Consider the following 21,840-nt stretch of genomic DNA (forward strand, 5'->3'; position numbering starts at 1 on the left):
CTTATTCACTAGGATATCTCTTAATCAGTATTTAATACGTTTCTGCTGAGTGAATGAATGATTTAATCCTCCTAGAAGCAGAATGTATAAACCAGCCATTATATACTCACTTTACGGATGTCAAAACTGAAGCTTAGAGGGGTGGATTCTTGCCCTAATGACATAGGCTGGAAGTAATGTAGACAGGCCTTATATCATGGACTTTTCCTGCTAGACCCTTTCACCCTGAAGGGAGATAGACTCTGGGTGGAGAACACAGCTTGGCTGATTCATAATCTAATTCCCCAACATGAGACCAGAGAGCCAAGATTCCAAAGTTCCTGTCTCTAAAGAGGTGTCTGTATGTGGCTAAGGATTGCAATCAATTCCAAATTCCAGGCTGCATTGACACATACACCCAATAAACACCCAATGATCGCAAGAGAAGTGCAGTGACCGAGGAAGAAAATCAGACCCACAGGCCTGAGAGCTGGCCTAATCTCCCAGGATCCTCTTCAGAGCTGTTCTAATTTAGGCCTGATGGAATGGGGAAAATGTTGTCTCTAGTTCCTTTAGTTTACGGTGGCCTAATTTGGAAGATTTTGCCATTTTGAGGTCTCAACTAGTGTCTGAGAGCAGACCTTGATTATTGTTATCATTTAAAAGACTGCCTTGGCCATCAATAGAGAGCTAGCAGCATTTCTTTGATTCCAGGAGGAAAGTTCCTGGTGAGGGAGCCTGGTGACCTAAAAGGCCCTGGACCGGACGCCAGAAGGGTGGTGCTGTGGGTGGGAAGGTCCTGGGCTCCCACCAGCAGACTGTCGGTCCCTCGCCGGCTCCCAGCTTCGTCCTCTGTAAGGAATGATGCGGGTCTGATGGGGGCCTGAGGGTCAGGGGTTTTGGATCTGACCCTGGCTCTGTCACCAACGTGGAGCCTGGGGTCTGGTTAAGGCCCTTTCCTTCTCTGGTTTATCGGTGGATTGCTGTTAGGCGTTCAGGTTTGGAGGGGCGGATTCTTAAGTCCTGTTCCAGCTCTGATATTTACTCATTCTGTGGCTTTTTCAGGGAAACATTTGCTCCCCGGAGAACTGGGTTTCCTTATTTTCCAGCCCTTAGAAATCAGCATGAAATTCACATGGCCGCCTCAAAATAGTTCAACAAAGAGCATCTTAGTCCCAAAGGCCTGGGTTTCTTAAAAGTACCTGAGGAATCAAGTGCCCACTCCTGCCACTCTCCCAGCCCTAAACACCATTCCAGTGACAGGTACCCACTCCAAGGAAGGAAGCTCTTCAAGAAGGCCAAGGTCATGGGAACAGGTTGGGGAGTATAAACCCACTGAGAGCCTAGAAGCTCTGGGCATTAACCCCCAAGGTCATTGTATTCACTTGGTCTTGACCCAGTATGTGAAAAGACAAGGTTTAGGAAAGTCAGATATGTGTCTTTTGAGTGTTCACTGTGGGGCAGGCCTCCGCTCAACACTCGTATACACTGCTTTGTTCAACCTTGACTTGGGAGATAAATATTATGATCCTCATTCTACAAGAGATGGTGTTGAAACATGGAGCTAAAGTGAGTTGTCCAACGTTATACAGCTAGAAAGACCAGGACTGAGCCTGGCACTCTTTACTGCTGCCCTTGTTTTTCTCCTAACAGAAATAAAAAGTAAAGTTGAGAAACCTCAGTAAACAGTTGCGGAAATCGCTCTGGACTCGAGGACTGAAAAATTGGTTATGAACCCTAGTTCTTTCGTTTATTAGTTCGGTGATCTTGGGTAAGTCATTTGACTTTTTTAAGCAGCAGCATACTGGCTTCTCTGCTGGCTCAGATGGTAAAGAGTCCGCCTGAGATGAGAGAGACCCAGGTTCGATCCGTGGGTCGGGAAGATTCCTCAGAGAAGGGAATGGCAATTCCCTCCAGTATTCTAGTACTCTTGCCTGGAGAATCTCATGGACAGAGGAGCCTGGCGGGCCACAGTCCATGGGTTGCAAAGAGTCAGACACAACTGAGCGACTAACACTTTCACTTAAACTATATTGACCTAGAAAGTGGGGATAATCACTTCTATCTCACAGTATAAAGTTAAAAGGGAAAATGTGCATGAAGGGTTTCAGCACGATGTCTGCCATGTAATAGGTGTTCAGTAAATGTTAGTCACTACTAAGTCTAGTATACTACTATTATAACTATTAGCAGTATATCACTAATATCACCACCACCTTCTCTCCAGAGTGGCCCCAAAGCTCAAACGAGACAATGACTGGGAGAGCTGCGTGCGTTCTGCACCTGTCAGTAATCCCCTGTCTTATAATTATAGCAAGCTAAGGGAAAGAGTTATTTGTGAAGCTCTGACCACATTCCTCCCCCAAATGGTTCAGATTCCTTGCTCTGCAGCCAGCGCTGATGACGAGCGAGGGCTTGACTTGGTGCCCACTGTGAATGACGTCCTCCGGTGGATCGCCGAGAAGGACAGCAAACGCTTTTCTGAGCTTATTTTAGCATCAGAAGGACTTTGAGGCGGGATTTCAGCATTTAGTTTCATTGGGGAAGGCACTTTGCCATTAATGTGAACTTACAGTAAAATTTTCTCCTCCTCATCAATTTAAGAAGAGATAATGTGGAAGCAGATCTAGGATATGGCTGGCAGACATACCCCCAGATCCAAATGAGTTCTATTGTGGGTTATTCCTGATTATTTAAGTAGTGTGTGCTTATTGTAAAAAAAGAAAAAGGAAAAATGTGTAAAAGTATGAAGGAGAAACAATCTAAGTACCCATAATACAATCATTCAGAGACTAAACTTGTTAATATTTTGTTGTATTCCCTTTTAGGCTTTTATTTTGTGTCTATATCAAATGTTATATTCATATAGATAGCGTATAGAATTAGTAATATATTCATATATTATTTATACTATGTAAAACAATATATGAATGTAATCATATATGAATATATTCATATATTTACATAATTGAGATCATAGTCTAAATAACCATGGAAACTTTTTTAATAAAGCTATTTTTTATTGGAGTTTTTGGTTCACAGCAAAACTGAGCAATAGGTATAGAGATTTCCCATATATCCCTTGCCCCACACATGCAGTGGTAAAGAACCCGCCTGCCAGTGCAGGGGACATGGGAGATGTGGGTTCGATCCCCGGGTTGGGAAGATCCCCTGGAGGAGGGCATGGGAACCCACTCCAGTATTCTTGTCTGAAAAATTTCTTGGACAGTAGAAGCTGGCAGGGTGCAGTCCATGGAGTCGCAGAGAGTCGGACACGACTGAGCGCACACGCAAAGCCTCCCTCACTATTAACTTCCCCCACCAGAGTGGTGCCCTTGTTACACTTAATGAATCTGCTTTGACACGTCTCATCCATTCAGCCTGTTGTGGTTTACTCTTGGTGTCGTACGTTCTGAGGGTTTGGACCAACGGGTAATGCCGTGTATCTATCCATCACTGCAGTGTCATCCCGGGTGTTTCTGTTTGCCCTAAAAATGCTCCGTGCTCCACCTCCTCATCTCTCATCCTCCTCCCACACCCCGTCTACCACTATCTTCTAACTGTCTACATAGTTGTGCCTTTTCCAGAATATCACACAGTGCATGAGCTTTTCAGATTGGCTTCTTCCACTCTGTAATATGCATTTGTTTCCTCCACGTCTTTCCATGATGACTTGACAGCTCATCTCTTTTTAGTGCTGAATAATATTCCGTTGTCCGGATATGGACCTGGTTTATTCATTCACCTACAGAAGGGCATCGTGGCTGCTTCCAAGTTTTGGCAGTTATGAATAAAGCTGCTGTCAACATCCTTGTGCCGGTTTTGGCATAAACACAAGTGTTCAACTCCTTTGAGTAAATACCAAAGGATACACGTGCTGGATCATATGGTAAGAGTATGTTTAGTTTTGTAAGAAACCACCAAACTGTCTTCCAAAATGGCTGTTACATTTTGCCTTCCCACCAGCAGTGAATAAGAGTTCTCTTGCTCCAAATCCTCTCCCACATTTAATATTGTCAGCATTTTGGATTTTTGGCTACTCTAGATGGTATGTAACCTATTTTTCCATAATTTTATATTGCAAGAATTTCCTTCATGAATATTGTTATTTAAAGATGTATAGGGTTGCAACATAGGGATGGCATAGAGCACAAAGTATTTAATCCCTCCCTATTGTTATCTGTTTGTTTATTTTTTCGGCCGAGCATCATGGTTTGTGGGATCTTGGTTCCCTGACCAGGGATTAAGCCAGGGCCTTTAGCAGTGAGAACTTGGAGTCCTAACTACTGGACCACCAGGGAATTCCCTGTTATCTGTTTAGACTTTTCTAATTTTCAGGATTATCCATAGCACTCTGATGAACATTTTTGTATATAAAGCTTTATTTACGTCACTGTTTATTTTCTCTAGGACTGATTCTTCAAAGCGGAGGTAACAAGTTAGAGAGAAAACACTTCACATTCTCATCAATTCTGTGAGGCACTCCCTTACCAGCAACAAGTACTACCATTTTAAAAAAGTTCTTGCCAAATCAATAGGCTAAAAAAAAAGTAAATTCCTGTCTCAGTTCTCAAATCTTTGATTACTTAAGTTGAATACACAATATTTCATGTATCTTAGCCATTTGTATTTTCCTTTCCGTGAGTTGCTAGCGTCCTTTGCTGAGCAGACTTTGTTCATAGTGGCCCCAATAACTAAAGTTGTCCACGGATGATGCCAAACTTTGCATCTGGCCACATCTGATAGGAGCCTAGGCTCCGGAGGATTAGAAACAGTCCATGTCAGCATTGCTGCTTCAATGAAACCAGAAAGGGGAAAGTTTCTATGTTTTATTGGAATCTGAGAGATGAAGTTATTTTTGCTGATTGTGTTATTATGCCTTCTTTTCTTACTCCCAAAGCTTCTCTTTTTTAAAATGCTGCTCTAGCAGGAAGGTTAGATTCAGTGTATACCTGTTCTTTCTTTCAGTATGTGTTCACTGACCACCTACTATGTGCAAGGGCCAGTGGCCACAAGGACAGCTGTGGAGTCTAGAGAACAGCCTGGTTTTTGGAGCCGGGCAGGTGCTGGGCAGGGGCTTCCCATTGGTAGTGGTAAGGAACCTGCCTGCCAGTGCAGGAGACATGAGGATGTGGGTTTGATCCCTGGGTTGGGAAGATCCCCTGAAGGAGGGCATGGCAATCCACTCCAGTATTCTTGCCTGGAGAATCCCATGGACAGAGGAGCCTGGCGGACTACAGTCCATGGGGTCACATAGAGTCATGACTAAAAGCAACTTAGTGCGTGCATGCACACACACACACACACACACACACACGTGTTGGGCAAGTCCTTTAACCTCTCTGAGGCTCTCTTTTGCCTTCTTTCAAGCACAGGTGATAACCCTACCTTTGGGGAATAAATAGGTTACAAATGCAAAACTCCTGGAATGGTGTCTGCCACATCACAAGGCCGCATTTAGCTCAATAGAACATTCTTGAGCCATTTCTTTTTATTTGCCACTGTGCTAGGTGCTGAGGATCCAGAGGGGTCAGCTCTCTCTGCTCTCTCTGCCCTCTCTGCTCTGTGCATCCCTTCCCACTGCAGCTCCTCCCCCTCCCTCTTAAGTCCAGTGGCCCCGGATGCCACAGATGGGTTGACAGCTCTCTTTAGAGCCCCAGACCTCAGCTGCAGTTCTGGAGCCACAGGAAAAGTACCAACAACTTTGTGTTACACAGAGAGTCATAGCCGTGATTTTTATCTTCTCTTTTCTTAACATAGCATCAGCATTTTCCATTTAGAGCAGAGCTGTTAAGGGTGCCAGCTAGAGTCAGCCAGCCTTAGTTTGATTTCTGGCTCTATCACTAAGTAACCTTGGGCAAGCTGTTTAACATTTCTATGGTCTAGTTTTCTTATTTGTAAAGTGGGGATATTAATAGATGGTTAGATAGTATCACTGACTCAATGGACATGAATCTGAGCAAACTTCAGGAGACAGTGAAGGACAGGGCAGCCTGGCATGCTGCACTCCATGGCAAGGCAAAGAATCAGAGATGACTTAGTGACTGAACAACAACCAAACAACAATAGTATTAATACCTACTTCCTGGGGTCTTTCTTAGGATTAAACAAAAGAAGTCATATGTAGCTTTTAGGATAACATGAAGCACACAGTAAAAGCTCAATGGCCAGTTATTAATATTTCTGTAATGTCTTCATAGCCACCATTACAATGACTCTTTATGATTAAAAGAGATACAACACCTGTCTCTGACATTGGATATTTGGAGCATTCCTAATTTTTAAACACAAAAGTAAAATATTATTCCTAAGAAACAAACAAAAAGTCATCTTGCAGTTTAGAGATAAAGGCAGAACAAGAAATTTAAGTATTAAATGGGGAGTGAATCCACATTAAAACACTTAAATCACCTTTCCAGAAAATGCAACATATACTATACATATCAACAGGGTAATTAACTCATTTTAGAACCTGCAGTGGGGGTGATCCCTGTCTGAGGCAGGGAGCTGGCCTGGATTACTTTGGCAAAGCCTTCTAGTCTTTTCTCTGTGATTCTCCAGGCAAAGAAGCTGTATCAGCTTTTCTCTTGTAGTGCCAGAGAATCTCTGATATAGCACAGCTCAGGGCCAACCCAGAATTTTTCAGCTATCACTTGGGATATCTGGTAGGGTGGCTGTCAGGCCATGTCACCCGATGGAGAAGTTGTTTCTGGCTGTGGTCCTTCGGCCAGCCAACAAGGCTCAGTGTTAGCACTGGCATAAATGAGGTTGAGCACCTTCTGCATGCCAGGCTCTGTAAAAACGTTCCCTTCAGGCCTCAGCTTAACTGAGGCAGAATTCACTGGTCCCATTTTATAGATGAGGAAACTGAGGCTCAGAGAGGTCAAAGGTTTTTCCTCCAAGGTCACACAGCTGGCAGAGTCATGACCTGGCTCTGTCTGACTTTAAAGATACAAACTCTTCTCAGGGCACCATAGAGTCTTGTTGCGATGTAATTCAAACTAACCAGCATGGATTCCTGCTCACATGTGTCCCCCCTGCTGAGCACTGAGAACAGACAGAACAGCCTAATGGAGGAGAGACAGAAATCCCAAGTTCTAGTATTCCCACTGACGCATGCCTGTGAGGAGTAATGAGCCACGGGGGTGGTCCAATATATCCTGTTGTATACATTTCTGAAAGCCATCCTTAATCCTTTCAGGAAGAGGCAGGGGGTAGAGAGATTGATGGATCAGGGCTATAATCAATGAACAAACAAAGGGCAGTGGGAAAATAGGGCGAGAGAGAGATTCATTCCCACTCAGAGATCCAGAAAATTCTCTTAGAGGATATGGTATTTGGGCTGGGGTTGGAAGGGCTAGAAAGATTCAGCAAAAGACTACGGGAGGGGCTTGACCTATCCCCTCCCTTCCCCAAGAGAAGTAAAAACAGAATCTTTATTTGCACTTCCTAAATATTGGTCTGAAACCAGAACCCATGCACACCCCTCCCATTTTGCCCCTCCCCTTACACACATAGAGGGATCTATTAAGATACACTCATGTTGCTGTTGTTTAATTGCTAAGTCCAGTTCAACCCTTTGTCATCCCATGGATGGTAGCCCACCAGGCTCCCCTGTCCATGGAATTCTCCAGGCAAGAATACTGGAGTTGGTTGCCATTTCCTCCTCCAGGGGATATTCCCAACCCAGTGATGGACCCAGGTCTCCTGCATTGCAGGCAGATTCTTTACCATCTGAATCACACATAGGTACAAATGTAAAAACACACAGAAAATACACATAGAACACATACCAGTCCACGTGCAGATATTTAAAAACATACAATATGCAAAAATAGCTACCAGCTGCCATACTCATAAGATCATACAAATACACACGCATATACACAGACTCACAAACATGTTTATGTTTCATTACACAAGCACATACACGCCCTGTCCCCACCTACTCCTCATTCAGGTAAACAAGTGCATTTTTAATTAACAGATACACAGGTTCGCACGCAAATATGATCGCCCAGTTCTGGTTGGAGGCCGGTGACTAATGGGAAGCCATGCACAAAGGAAGCATCATGCAGGGGAGGCCAGGAATGGGGTGGCGGTGGGGCTGGGATTAAGCCCTGTCAGATGACAAACGCGCCCTGCCCGGCTGCAGCGCCTGAGCGAGCTCTGAATCCTGGGTGATGGCGCGAGGCTGCGCATCGGAATTCCAGCTTTACACAGGGTATAGTGTCACCCAGGGTCAAGCTCTGTGGTCAGACCCACCCCTAGCCCTGCAATAGGCAGGCGGCTCTGAGGACACGCAGGTCTGCGGCGTGGGGCTTGTCCTAACACAGTACGCAGAGTGTAGTCAGCATTAATGAGGGTTTACTGTGGGCCAGGCACTGCGTTAAGCCCTTTCAGGGCATTACTTAATTCTCACATCAGCTCTGTGAGAGAGGGGTGGGCGGTGGGGATGTTAGCTGCCATCAACCCCATTTTAGAGGTGAGAAAACTGCACTCAGGCCACAAAACCACTCAGCAGGAAGCTTGGAGCTGAGGTTCAACCCTTTCCGACCTCACTCTCCCGGGGGTGTAAGGTGAAGTGTGCATGTGAGCCTGTCACCCTCACGCAGGAAGCTTGCACCTTCCACTCCTGACGGGTCTCTAGAACCCCCGTCCCGCCAGGTACAGCACCTGGCCCAAAGCAGGTGCCTGGTGAGGGCGTGGGTCTTGCTTGGTTCGGTAAGGTCCTCGACAAGGGCCTCAGTTTCCCCATCTCTGAAATGGGAATGCAGCGAAGACCTCGCAGGGCCGAGGCCGGGCGCTCTCTGGCAGCAGAGGAGGTGCTGTGATCTACATCCTCGCAGCAGCCACCCTCACCCATCGCGGGGGTTCCAGCTCCGTCCCCACCCGAGCCCGGGCGAGGCGCTGGCGCCCCATTGTTTAAGAGAGCGGGGAAGCTCCCAAGAGCCAAGTCCCCGTCCCGGGGTCGCGCTCGCCGCCCAGTGGAGCAGACGACTTGGCCCAGCGTCTGCCGCGCCGGGCGCGTCCTTTGTCTGCTCCCCGGCGCCCGGGGCCCGGGGCCCGCGCCCCGCTTCTAGGGCAGACAAAGCCGGGGCTGCCGCTAGTCTGACCGGCTGGAGCGGCGCTCGCTCCACCCACCTCCCGCCTTAGCACCGCCCCCTCCCCTCAGCGCCCTCTGATTGGCTCTTGGGGCCACAAAGAGGCCGGGAAGCGGGCAGATCACGTGAGACGGCGTGGCCTCCCATAGGCCCGGCCAGGCTGCTAATCAGGGAGGGCGGGCCGTCCGCGCTCGGCCCGGTCGCTCCCTCCGCGCCGGGGCCCGCCCGCGGGGCCGGCCGCCTGTCAGAGGGAGGTGGCGATGGTACGCCCGGTGGCGGCGGCGGCTGCGGCGGCTTCCCTGGTCCGAGTGCAGCGAGGAGAAGATGACTGACCGACCGGCTGACTGACTGAATGAATGAATGGCGAAGCCGAGCGCGCCATGAGGAGCCTGCCGAGCCTGGGCGGCCTCGCCCTGTTGTGCGCCGCCGCCGCCGCCGCCGCCTCAGCCACCTCGGCGGGGAATGTCACCGGCGGCGGCGGGGCCGCGGGGCAGGTGGACGCGTCGCCGGGCCCGTGGCTGGTGAACGAGCCCAGCCACCCTTTCTCTAAGGCCACGGCTCCCACAGCCCAGGCCCCGAGGACCGGACCTCCGCGCGCCACCCTCCACCGACCCCAGGCTGCGTCTTCCTCAGCCCAGCCCCCGGAGACCACCCCTCCTCCGACCACCGCCGGGCCCGCTCCGACCACCGCCGCCGGGCCCGCTCCGACCACCTCTCAGGCATCGCTCGTTCCCTCGCGGGTCACACCTCCTGCGGTGGAACGTACTCCGACTACCCCTCGGGTGACAACCAGACCCGCGCCGACCACCCTCTCGACGACCACTAGCCCAGCGCCGACCACCCGTGTAGCGACCACGGTGCGGGCGCCCACCGCTCCCCCGATCCTGACCTCGCCTCTCCCCGGCGGCGGCGGCGGCAGCAGCAGCAGCAGCAGCAGCGTCCCGCCCACCCCACCTGCCACCGAAGCCCCCTCTCCGCCTCCCCCAGGTGAGTCCCAGCGCCTCCTCGGCGGCCGGACCCTCCCTGCAGCTGCCCGTCCTTCTAGCGTTGGGCTTCTTGGCTGGAATGGGTCATTTCTTGCCCCCAAAGGTTCCCCAGATTTCGACTTCCAAGGGGAGGCCCAAGCTCTAGATAGTCTGCCCCACCCCCCTCCCCAGCCCCCAGTCTGGAAAGTCTTTTGTCCCCCACTTGGGCTGTGCTTCCTTGGGAGGGGAGCGACTGCTGCGTGGAAGGCATCGCACATCCTTACAAACAGCGCTCTCTGGCCTTTGTCAGCTGCGCTGGATGGGCGCAAACTTTTGGGTTCGGTTCGCTCACCCTGCCTCTCCGCCTGGGTGATCTGGGGAAGTTTGAAAACCAGCGCAGGACCTCCTGCGACCAATAGGTCAGAAACTGAAGGGATTCCTCCTAAGGCTCCACTTTCCTTGTTCATGTAAATATCAGATGTGCATGTGACAGGTGGAAAAGATATTGAGAGGATTTTGTTTACAAACAGTAGTACAGACCACTTGAGGCCAAAAGAAAAAAGAAATTGTAATCCATGTTTTCCCTGCACAAGAATGGATTCAGTAGTCATTTGGGACAGGTGTGTATCTAGGCTGGGCACATTTATAAATTAGGTTAAATCCCTTCCTTGCACCATTTTTTTTTTTTCTTTTCCTTCCTCAATTACAAGGTCAATATGTTTGGGCAAATACACAATTTAAGCAGGGAGGCCCATTTTTTCCTGAATGTTCAGTTTTCCTGATGTTGATAAAAGCCAATTTCTGTCTGAGTCCTGGTAAAAAATAAAGCTCTTCTTCCTACTGATTGAAAGTCTTCAAGCAGTTAGAGACAACTTCTGTTCTTTTTCTCTTGAGATCTAAAGTGGGCCTGGAACTAAACAAATAAAACCTGCCTTGTCAAGGTGTTAGACAAGAGTTTCTGAATTCCTTTGCTTTGAGTTGGGGTTTGATTTGTCCAAACCATTTTGCCTTTAGCTGGATTTATATTAATGGATCTCTGACCTAATTCTTAGGCTCAGTGATTTACTGTGGGGTCAGGTATGGACTTTGGACTATAATTGAATTTGTAGAGAGTTTTCCCACATGATTATGCATCTTAATACAGTCCAATCTTGGATTGGAGCTTGGCATTGACACAAGTAGGAATGCAGATTATTCACCCATAAGAAGCCAAGTTGGTATTTCTTCCAGCTTCAAGGAGTGGGCTAACTAGCTGGATTTTGACTGTAACCTTTTTTGGCCTCCTTGTAGAGAGACTGACATGATACCGAGAGGCAGGAATCATAGTGGTTGAGAGTATGGACTCAAGTCCATTCTTAGTTTGAACCCTAGCTCTGCTGCCTTTTATTAACTGTGTAATTTGGGAAGGTCAGTTAATCTCTCTTCATCTGAGAAATGAAGATAATAATAGTATTTAGCTCATAGGATTGCTGTGAATTCTTTGAAATTTTCTGTGAAATCCTGGGAAAATTAACTAAGTGCATTTATAGTGCTTAGAACAGTAGTTCTGGGTGCAGAGTAAATTAGCTCTGTATGTATGTTAACTATCATTATGATAATTTTTTAAAATGGGGTAGAAAGCATTTGAGGAACCTAATAGGGACTTGTGATGATTTTTATTTGTTTCAGTAAAATGTAATGGTAGTATGTGTGCTCAGTCATGTCCGACTCCTTGCGACCTTATGGGCTATAGCTTGTCAGAATCCTCTGTCCATGGGATTTTTCAGGCAAGAATACTGGAGTGAATTACCATTTCCTCCTCCAGGTAAAATGTAATAGAAAAGGATAAATTAGATTTCCCAAAGTTTGAAGCACACAGTAGTGTTTATGTAGGAAGATTCCTTCTTTTGGAAGGTTAGTATGTCATAAGTCTGTGTAATTGATGTTATTTTACCTTAATTTTTGCATTGTTATTTTTAAATCACAAAGGTAACCTTTTTTCCTTTTATGTTGCTTTTTCTTTGTGATAAAATATACATAACATAAAATTTACCATTTTAACTATTTTTTAAGTGTACAGTTTAGTGGCATTAAGCACATTCAAATTGTTTAACCATCACTACCATCCATCTTCAGGACTCTCTTTTTTTACCTTCCCCAGCTGAAACTCTGTATCCATTAAACAATAACTCCTCAATGGCCAGCCATCCACCTTATTCCTAGCAACCACCATTCTACTTCCTGTCTCTGTGAATTTGCCTATTCCAGGTTACTCATATGGGGAACTCATAGCATTTGTCTACAAAGATAACCTTTACCTACAAAAATTACAAAGCACCAGAAGTCCACAAGTAAAGAGTGGAGGTTCCTCCCTCCCACTTTACTTCTTCTCAGTTCCTGTCAGTCCTTAAATGTTACTGCTATTAGCAGTTTGATCTTTTCTCAAAAGCAAGTTGTGGCATGCAGGATTGCGTTCCCTTACCAGGGTTCGAACCTGTGGACCCTGCATTGGGAGCGCAGAGTCTTAGGCACTGGACCACTAGGGAAGTCCGTAAACACAATTATTAAAAAATAGTTTTTAAAAGCTCAAGATGAAATAATATATAAATTATATACATTAAATATATTAATTACGTATATATACTGCAAGCCATAGAGTTTTGCAACTTGCTGTATCCACTTAACTGTGTATCATGGCCTTTTTTTTCATGTCAGTACCTAAAATGTACCTTATTCTTTTCAGCAGTTGTATTTTTCATCGTTAAGTATATATCGTATCTATTTAACTAATCTCTTGTTTATGGATACTTGGATTGCTTCTTGGCTTCACTTTAAAAAGCTCAGAGAAGAATGTGTTCTTGTTTAGTCCATCATATTATATTATTAGTCCATCATATTATATTCTCTAATACCTTGTCTGGAGTTTTGTAGACTCCAAATCGATTGTAAGTAAAGCAAAGCTGGATTGAGTAATATTTGCCATCAGAACTGTTCAAGGCCTTTAGTAACTTCCACGGACTACCATATACCTATGTCTGTGATGGTCTTTGGGCCACAGAAATTTTAAGGTGCTCAATTTTGGTAGCTCTGCTGTGTTTTAAATTTTCTGTAGCTTGTAATTTTCTGTGAATTCGGTATGGACTGCCTCTGTCTAGTTCTCAGCAGCTGAACTGCCTTTGTGGGCTTACTGCTTTACTGGGCAGTTTTAGCTTTACAGTAATGTAATTGAGTCTGGTCTTTCTATCTGAACATGGGTTCTAGTCTACTTCAAACAGTAAATGCATCTCCTTGACAGAGGAAAGAGATTTGAAAGACCTGGTTCTAACTGAATTTGAAAGACCTAGTTAGGTTGGCAAAATTGGATTCTCTGGCTTTTGGGAAGATGAGTACAGGGTGTTTTATTTTAATGTTTGTATAAAACTGAACAGCACCGATAATACATTATGTGTCTAGATGGGTCTTCTGGCTGCTCTTTGAATTAAGAATTTCTTCCATGATGATCTAGTTGAGAGCTCTTGTCTACCCCTCAGTAAGGGCCCTCTTTTGTTTACAGGGACACTGATCTGCAAACTGAAACTAATTGCCCAGCAAGCAAGCATTTTCCTCCCACAGTCCTGGCAAAACATTTGACTGATTGGTTGGCTGGGTAGGACATTTTACGAAGGGTGAAGGGAGAGGCTGTGATACTAGAGTATAATAGTTATCGATAGTAAGAGACTGAAGTGATGATAAATGTTTGATTTTTAAAATTATGGACCTTCAGGGCTAGATAGGACTTTAGAAGCCACTACCTCCTAACGTGGCTCTACATTGCAAGAAATGCTTCCATGGACTCAGCCGAAATATTTCTCCCTGTGGTTAACACCAGCCAGTTCTGACTCTGCCCTTTGGGGCCGCACAGAACAAGTCAGCTGTCTCTCTGCCCTGAGAGTTCTGGGATCTGTGGGCAGTCATTGTGTTCCCTCGGAGTCTCGACTAAATAACTTCAGCTCCCTCAACTGTTCTTTATGTGAAATGATTTCAGATTCCCTTACACTCTGCTGGTTGCCCCTCTTAGGGAGTTTTTCAGTTTTTCTGTGTCTCTCCCGGAGTGTGGAGTACAGAGCTGAGCGTGTCACCCCAGACGTGCTCTGACCAGCTCGTGGTGGAGAGGGCAGCTGCCTCGTTCTCTCTGGATGCTGTACTACTGTTGATGCAGTTAGCTCCTCATCACGGTAGCTTTTCTGGCAGCCGCATTACGCTGTTGACTCATTGAGTCCATTAAGATACTTAAGTCTTTTTTTTTTTTTTAACACGTTCTAGACAAGTCTGTCTTCATTCTGGACTTAGAAACTCTTTGTTATCCTCTAAAGTATAAACTGAGATAGTTGCCAAGCATGTAAGATTTACTGTGTTAGATTCAAGCCATCATTTTGGATTTGCAGTCTGTCAGCGTACCCCACCTAGTTTCTTCACGTTCACCTGCGGGGTGTTCCTACTGAGAGTCCAAGGACACGTTAGGGCAGGTTGTTCTTACCTCACAGGAGGGAGTACATTTAGGGATGATAAAAAAGTTTGGAAGGGAAGAGATTGTGGTTTAGATTAGTTCTCGAGGGTCTCTTCCAGCTCTGCAGTTCTGTGATGATTTGGTACCCATGATTCAGGGCACATGACTGCCCCCCAAGGAGCCTTAATCATTTATTTGTGATCTAAGTTAAGAGACGAGGCTTTTTTTTTTTTTTTTTTTCCAAGCAAATCCTAGAGTTTGAAAGCTCTGACTACTGTGGCGTGTAAATAAAATATTATGAATGGATTTTATTTGAAAGGAACATTCTAGAAACCAGGGCCCTCCTGTCTGTACTAGGAAATGTTTTCTTCATCCTAAAATTCTGTATAGCTAAGTTCGGGGTGTTAATTTGCTTATGGTTATTCAGGAAGATACCGTTCATTTTAAGGACACAGAAATTGTTCAGACTTCAAAGATAATGTATGTTGATAACCTTTTATTGAAAACCTGTAGGGCTGGGTGTGTTTCAGAATTTGGAATGTTTCTGATTTTAGGAAGTTAATAAGTGTACCCAGTGAAGTCTAGGACAGCACCCTGTGTGATCAAACACGTGAAGGTATTTGCAGCAAAACGTGTGTGTATTCACACTGAATGGGTTTTTAAAAAGGCTATAAATAACCTTGCGGTTTGTTCAGGTCAGGTTTTGCTGCCAAATGAATAACAGAAAAACTTTCTGTTTTTTTGGATCTTCTGGTATTTACATAAGCTCTGAGTGACTGTGGACCACTGAAATAGTACTTACACACACATATAGCACTTCCTATGCTGCAGATAACTGTTTTAAGTGCCTTGCATATATTACTTTCCTCAATCCTCACAACAGTTAGGTATAATCGAGTTAGGTGTTATTATTATCTTCATTTTATAGATAAGGAAACTGAGGCTCAGAGAAGCCCAGCTGTGAGGGAGCCTACATTCAAACCCAGCCTTTCTGGTTCCAGAATCCATACTATTGGCATTTAAAGAAATAGTTACATAGAAGATGAGAGAAGGAAACTATTTTGCTAAAAGCATTTGTCCTTGAATACTAGTCTGAGAAATTTTCAGGTGTTCCTTAGCATTTGCTCTCTTCCTTCTCTTATGTGCTGTTTATTCATCTCCTCAAATCTTCTGTTTTACCATGTTTACAATTAGAGCTCAAGTTCTTTGGTTAGGTTCTAATACGGTCTGAGATAGAAAGGATTGTCTGTGGTCTTCAGGGCGAGGCCCAGGAGCTTCTCAAGTTTACTGTGTCTTACTCCTGACCTAAGTGCCTAGACTTCTGCAGAAACTCCTTAGTGTGATTAGTTGCTGGAACAGCGTAGTTAAACTCCAGAGCATTCTTTTCAAATCTACTGAATTCTGTCGCCAGGAAGCCTTCTGGCTAGTTGAAAATTTACACACTGAAATAATCTAATTATGTCTTTTTATCTTGAATTTTTTTAAAGACCCATAAAATTAAAATGAGCATTACTTTTCATCTCAGAATTTCTAAACATGTATATATTAACTTCCAGACATCTTGGCACCCTTATAAACAGAATGGAAGAAAAATACCATGGTACTGTTTTTACTGATGGGTAGATTATGGGTAGAGAGATGACTGCTGTAGGGCACTTAATAGATCAGAGGAGAGTAGAAGGGTAAGATCTTGTTTGGGAGAAAGACAGATGATAGTTTTAGTTAAAAATAGCTTCAATTCATGCTTTTTGCCTTGATCTTTATTTTTGCTTGTTTTCTTTAGATATAATATAAACATCCTTAATAATAATGTTGAGATTATGTTTCAGGTATCTCTTCTATGGTCACTTAGCTTTTTTCTCAAGTATGTGTTTTGGTTTATCTGCTTTTCACTAGAAACAACTACCCTAACTGCACTGGTAACTTTGAGGGGAGATTTTTTTTAAATTGTCATGAAAAAGATAAAAATTATGTCTGGATACATATGTGTTTGAATCACAGTAAAGATTTACTCAAATCTTTTTAACTGTATCTATTTAAGTACATGTGATAAATGTGTGTCAAAATAATCCCTCTAGTAATGCCACTGTTCCACAATAAATATTATTGTCAGAAAAATCTTTTCCTGTTACTTTTTCTTCACTAAGATAAAATCTTCTGTTCTCCTTGCTCATTTTTTTTTTTTTCACTTGAAACTTCTCTGTATGTCCCACTTTCTCTTGTCTCTTCTTCTTAGACCCATTCATTCTTTCATGTTCTTCAAGGAACCAAATTATCCTCTCTACTTAACAGATTCCCACTTTGTCCTCCTTCAGTGCCTCCTCAAAGCCTAATTCTTCTAAGAAGTCTTTGCTGGAGAACAAAAGGTCCTTGAAGATGTCCTGGTAACAGGGTGCACAAGGCTGAACACTTTGCACTCAGAACAAACCTGTCTTTCTCTGTGACTTTGACTTTTTCCCTATGGATCTGCTTTTAAAGTCCGTTTAACTTAGATTATTAAGCCACTTGTAAGAAAATGTCATAGTTTGTACAATATTCAGGATATGGTATTAATTCTTCCTTTTTTAAAAAAATGAAGAGATTTTCTTTTTGTTCTGTATCTTCTTTATTGCCCAGCTTTCCCCCTGCTTCTCCTGCGGAACAATACAGAAAAAACAATTATCATAGCAGAAGTTATCTGCCTCCAAAAAAAAAACAAAAACTCTAGTACTTTAAATAAGTAGCAGATTTCTTTTTTTGTTTATAAGTAATATGAGTTGTTTGTGTTAGGGAGATGGATTTGGGCTAAATAGCAATGTAAAAGGTTTAATTCGGTTGAGAAACAAATATTTGATTTTTTTGAATGACAGAATTAATTAATCAGCTCCTCTCTCATCTGATTTATATATTGGATTTGTTTTTTCAGTAGAGATTTTTGAAATAGGAATTTTCCTACTCTAAAATTCTGTAATAAAAAAGTTATGGTACTCTTCAAACCATTATGCATCTATTAAAATGCTTCCATTATGTTAAAAGCAGTATACACACAAGGAGAGAACTATACCAAAATAATTAGGTGGCCGAAGCTAAGTAATGGGACTATGGGTCATTTTCATTTCTTTGTATTCTTCTGGATTTCCCAAGTTTTTTTTTTTTTTTTAAATCAGTGTACCCAATTTTATAGTAATAAAAATAAATGAATAAAATATAAAAAATGAGTAAAAAGTTATGATAAGCTTGATGAGCCTTCAGTTATATGTGATCAAGTCAAGCGATGTTACCCTGGGCCACTTAACTGTAATTTCTGGGATGGGTTCATCAACTTTGATCTACCTCAGAGACGTTTACTTGGTCTCAGGGAGTTGTGGTTCTGAAGAAAGGAGGTTGCTGAAGACAGTACCCAAGAAAGGAAACTGTTCCTGACACCTGACAAATCAGGGTAGTGATGACACAGCTAAGATTTGGTACCTTCAGGGAAAGTTTAGCTGAAATCTTAACAAAGTCTGAGAACAGCTGATTCTTTATCCATTTCACTCTGTCTAGGGAATTTAAAGCACAAACTTAAAATTAACTAAAGCAGCTTATGGAGATAGCTCTTGTATAAATTGTGCAGAATTTGAATTCATGACATTGTCTGCAGCCTTTACCAATGGAAGATCTTCGGTTCTCTCTTCTGCTAGAGATACAAAGCTCCCAAAAGTTTGGTTTGAGTCTGTGCATATGTTTTTCAGTCAGATCAGATGGGATTGCTTTTATACTGGTAATACAACAGCTGTTCTATATGGTGTCCTTGCCAGGGAGACAGCACTGAGGAAAGGGGAAATTTATTCAGTTGGAAAAAGGAATGTATCCTGCCCAGTCACAGGGCAAATGATCAGGGGTAGGTATGTTTTCAGCCTGGCTGGAGAATGTTCAATAACCTTTCTTTAGTAAATTTTAGACTCTTTAGATAACTGATTTTGGAAACTTTTGTTTCAGTCTTGGATGCTTAGAAACTGACATATTACCAGGGATCTTATTAGATTTTTATTTTTCAAAATCTATAGTTTTTATTTGATGTATGTGAGCAAAAAGAAGAGGTTAGGAGTTAATTATAAGGAGAACAGCATGTTCTCTAGTTCCTCTAGTTCCTTTTTGGAAATAATCTTTTAAAGTGAAATTCCTTTAGAAATTCCTTTAAACATTGTAGGGAAGGTTGTCTTCTCTGAAGGAAATTGCATGAACTGAGTAGCTTTTCCATTCTCTTCAGTCCTATCCATTGTCTATAGAGATGAAATGGCAGTTTGGGAAGGGTTATTAATGGTAACAGTGAGGGGAAAGATGGAATGCTTCATATTCCAACATACTTACTCAGTTTTGTATCTGTATTGAGGATTGATTAGAGGAAGGCATTGGGCACTTTTTTTTTTTTTGCTGTAGATTTCTCATGTGACTTCATATTCAAGTCTACCATGTATTTTGAGTTATCTGTTCTATATGAACTGCTTTAACAACATAGGCCCACCATCCCTGGATGTTGTGTGGGTTAATGAATAGTTATAAAGTGTACCAAAACCACAAAGCGAACTAGCTGTTGGGTATTATTATGCTGAATTGTTGGTGTATTGCCTGCAAACCCATCCTGTTCCACTGGTTTTAGTTTTTAAGTTAGTTTGTTGCTTCAACTTGTCGGCAAAGGCAGGGCTGAATGGTCCAGCTAATCAGGGGAGTAGCAGTCAGGAGGGATCATTCCAGTCTTTTTTTCCATTCACTTTGTAAGTTCCCGAGCACGTTTTTGCTTTTGGTTTTTGTAAATGGATCTGTGCCTTAGTTTCTCTAACTGTAAAATGAAGCCTGTTAATGCACAGATACAGTGCAAATCACATAGCTAGACCATTGGCTTCTAGACCATTGTCTGTAACATGAGTACGATAGTACCAACCTGATAGAAGGTTCTTGAGTATTAATCTAGAATTCAAACCCAGCTTTGTCTGCCTTAAAAGTCTGTTTTTCTTTTTCTTTTTTTTTTCCTTTCGACTAAACTGTGCTGCACTGCCAAAGCAGATGGGAGAAGCAGAAAATGAAATAAAGCGTTCCGTGGTTACAGAGCACATTTTGGGTTCCATTTTTGTCACCTCCCCTAGCCTCCCCCAGCAAGCCCATACATTGTCCTCCTCAGCACTTGTTCTGAATTACACAGTTTGATTCAGGTTTGATTGCAGTAACTGCTGTGAAAATCAAAATTAGATCAAAGAGTGTTTCTCAGAGGTAGATATGGGTGTGGAGTGGAGGCGGCAGAGGGGATGATGGTAGAAATCAGATGAAAGGAAGCGGGCAGACTCAGTGTAGATGTAGAGCAGAACTGAGCAGCAGCTATGAGATGGTCCCCTCAGCACCAGAAGGATTGGGACAGAGACGATGTAATGCTTATTAGCATTTGGCAGGACATACCACACACAGCAAGATGATAGTATTGATTGTTGTCAACTTGACAGTGAGACCTTTCATCTTCAACTTCATATGGACTCTAGATCGAGATGCTGATGCCAGACAATGTGTTGTAGAAAGCAGCAGGTGATAATTTGACGATATGAAAGTCATGGAAGCATCTCAGGCTTGGAACTGTGACTTCCGCAGTCACCCAAGGAGGCATTTCCCCTCCCCATTTTATAAACTTCCCTCCTCACTGGAGGGCAGGTGGTCTCTCAGATGAGACAAGGAGAAGCTATTATTTCAAGTTAGAACCAGCCTTTTCCGAACCACTTGCAAATATATTGATGGATGATATACAGAGTGTTGGAGGATTTGATTTAGAATCAAATAGCTTCTAAGTCGGAAAGAGAAAAACCAATATGGCATAGTAATGCATATATGTGTATATACATGGAATTGAGAAAAATGGTACAGATGCACCCATTTGCAGAGCAGGAATGAAGACACAGATGTAGAGAACGGACACATGGACACAGCGGGGGAAGGAAAGGGTGGGATGAACTGAGAGAGTGGCATTGACATATATACAGTACCATGTATAAAATAGACAGCTAGTGGGAAGCTGCTCTATGGCACACGGAACTCAATCTGGTGTTCTGTGATCACCCAGAGCGGTGGGATGGGGCGGGTGGGAGGGAGGCTCAGGAGAGTGGGGATATATGTGTACTTAAAGCTGATTCATGTTGTCGTATGCCAGAAACCAACACAACACTGTAAAGCGATTATCTTCCAATTAAAAAAATATGCATCTACCAAAAGAAAAGAAATAGCTTCAGTTTGTATGGCATCAGGACTCAACAGTAATTATGTATATTGTTACATCCTGCAAGTGCTCAAGTGTTATACTGTGGTCAAGTCGAACTATGTAACTATAGTTGTGGAGAATACGTAGACAGTGCAAAACCCGTAGACAGTGCAAAACCTGGTCATATCAGTCTTCTGGTTAGTAATTTAACATGATGTTTATACTTCAATATAATTCTGCTCTGTATTCACCATGAGTGACCCAAGCCCATTAATGCTTAGGTTTCCTAATATGTCTTAAAACCCCTCTGTAGTCAGTCTCTGTCCTCATTTCCTACCACCCTTCACCTTGTGCTTTAAACTCCAACGGGTTCGAGTTGCTTCTGTTCTCCTCAAATAGCATGCTTATTGTCGTCATCATTGTTACTAATAAGACAGTCATCTTTGGAGGTTTTCCTCTGTGTCAGATACTAAAGAGCGTTAAATGAATTATGATGACCTTGTCTAATTATCTCCATTTTACTAAGCAAGAGTGGTGGCTTTGAGAGTTCAAATACATTGAACAAGGCCCCACAGCTAGTAAATGTAGAACCTTGATTTAAATTTAGATCTGTGTAGCCTCAAAGCCTCCTCTCTTAATCGCTAAGCTAACTGGCCTCTTGTTACTTTGCTTCTGCTGTTCCCTCAGCCTGGAATGGCCCATCTCTTCAGTTTTAATACAGGCCTTAAAACAGAAGCGAATGCTTGTTGATTTAATCAGAAATGGACTTTACTCAAAGATTATTAAAGAGTTCACAGAATCTCCAGGGGAACCAAATTCAGGACTTGGAGCTAGAGATAATGCCCAGGGAAAACAATAATCTGGCGTTGAGAACCTTTGTGGTGGAATAGCAAAGCCTTAAAAATTGGAAATTGGAGAATTTCCCCCAAATAGGAAGGAATTAGTAGCAATTATACTATGATAGTAGGCTGCCAAAAAGAAAGACAGAGGTCCACCATATCCCTTCTTTCACCTAATAAGCTTACTTGCCCTTGAGAAACATGCAGCCTCCTATACTGTTTTACCTTATATATTCTAATATTACTGTACATTTTTTTGATTACTTGCTTTTTAAGGATTCTTATTTTAAGT

At 43.4% G+C, this 21,840-nt stretch overlaps 1 protein-coding gene across 1 annotated transcript in view; it reads left to right on the forward strand.

The window, feature by feature from the left end:
• Nucleotides 1-9,281: 9,281 nt before the first annotated feature.
• The window catches only part of MEGF9 (multiple EGF like domains 9), a 77,010-nt gene continuing 64,451 nt past the window's right edge, over nt 9,282-21,840 (forward strand). The window contains exon 1 of the mRNA XM_043927510.1: nt 9,282-10,070. Coding sequence (XP_043783445.1) covers nt 9,440-10,070 — 631 coding nt within the window. The 5' untranslated portion in view covers nt 9,282-9,439. The remainder of the gene's footprint in view (nt 10,071-21,840) is intronic.

This window comes from Cervus elaphus, chromosome 16 (genome assembly GCF_910594005.1).
Source record: "Cervus elaphus chromosome 16, mCerEla1.1, whole genome shotgun sequence".
Taxonomy (NCBI): Eukaryota; Metazoa; Chordata; class Mammalia; order Artiodactyla; family Cervidae; genus Cervus; species Cervus elaphus.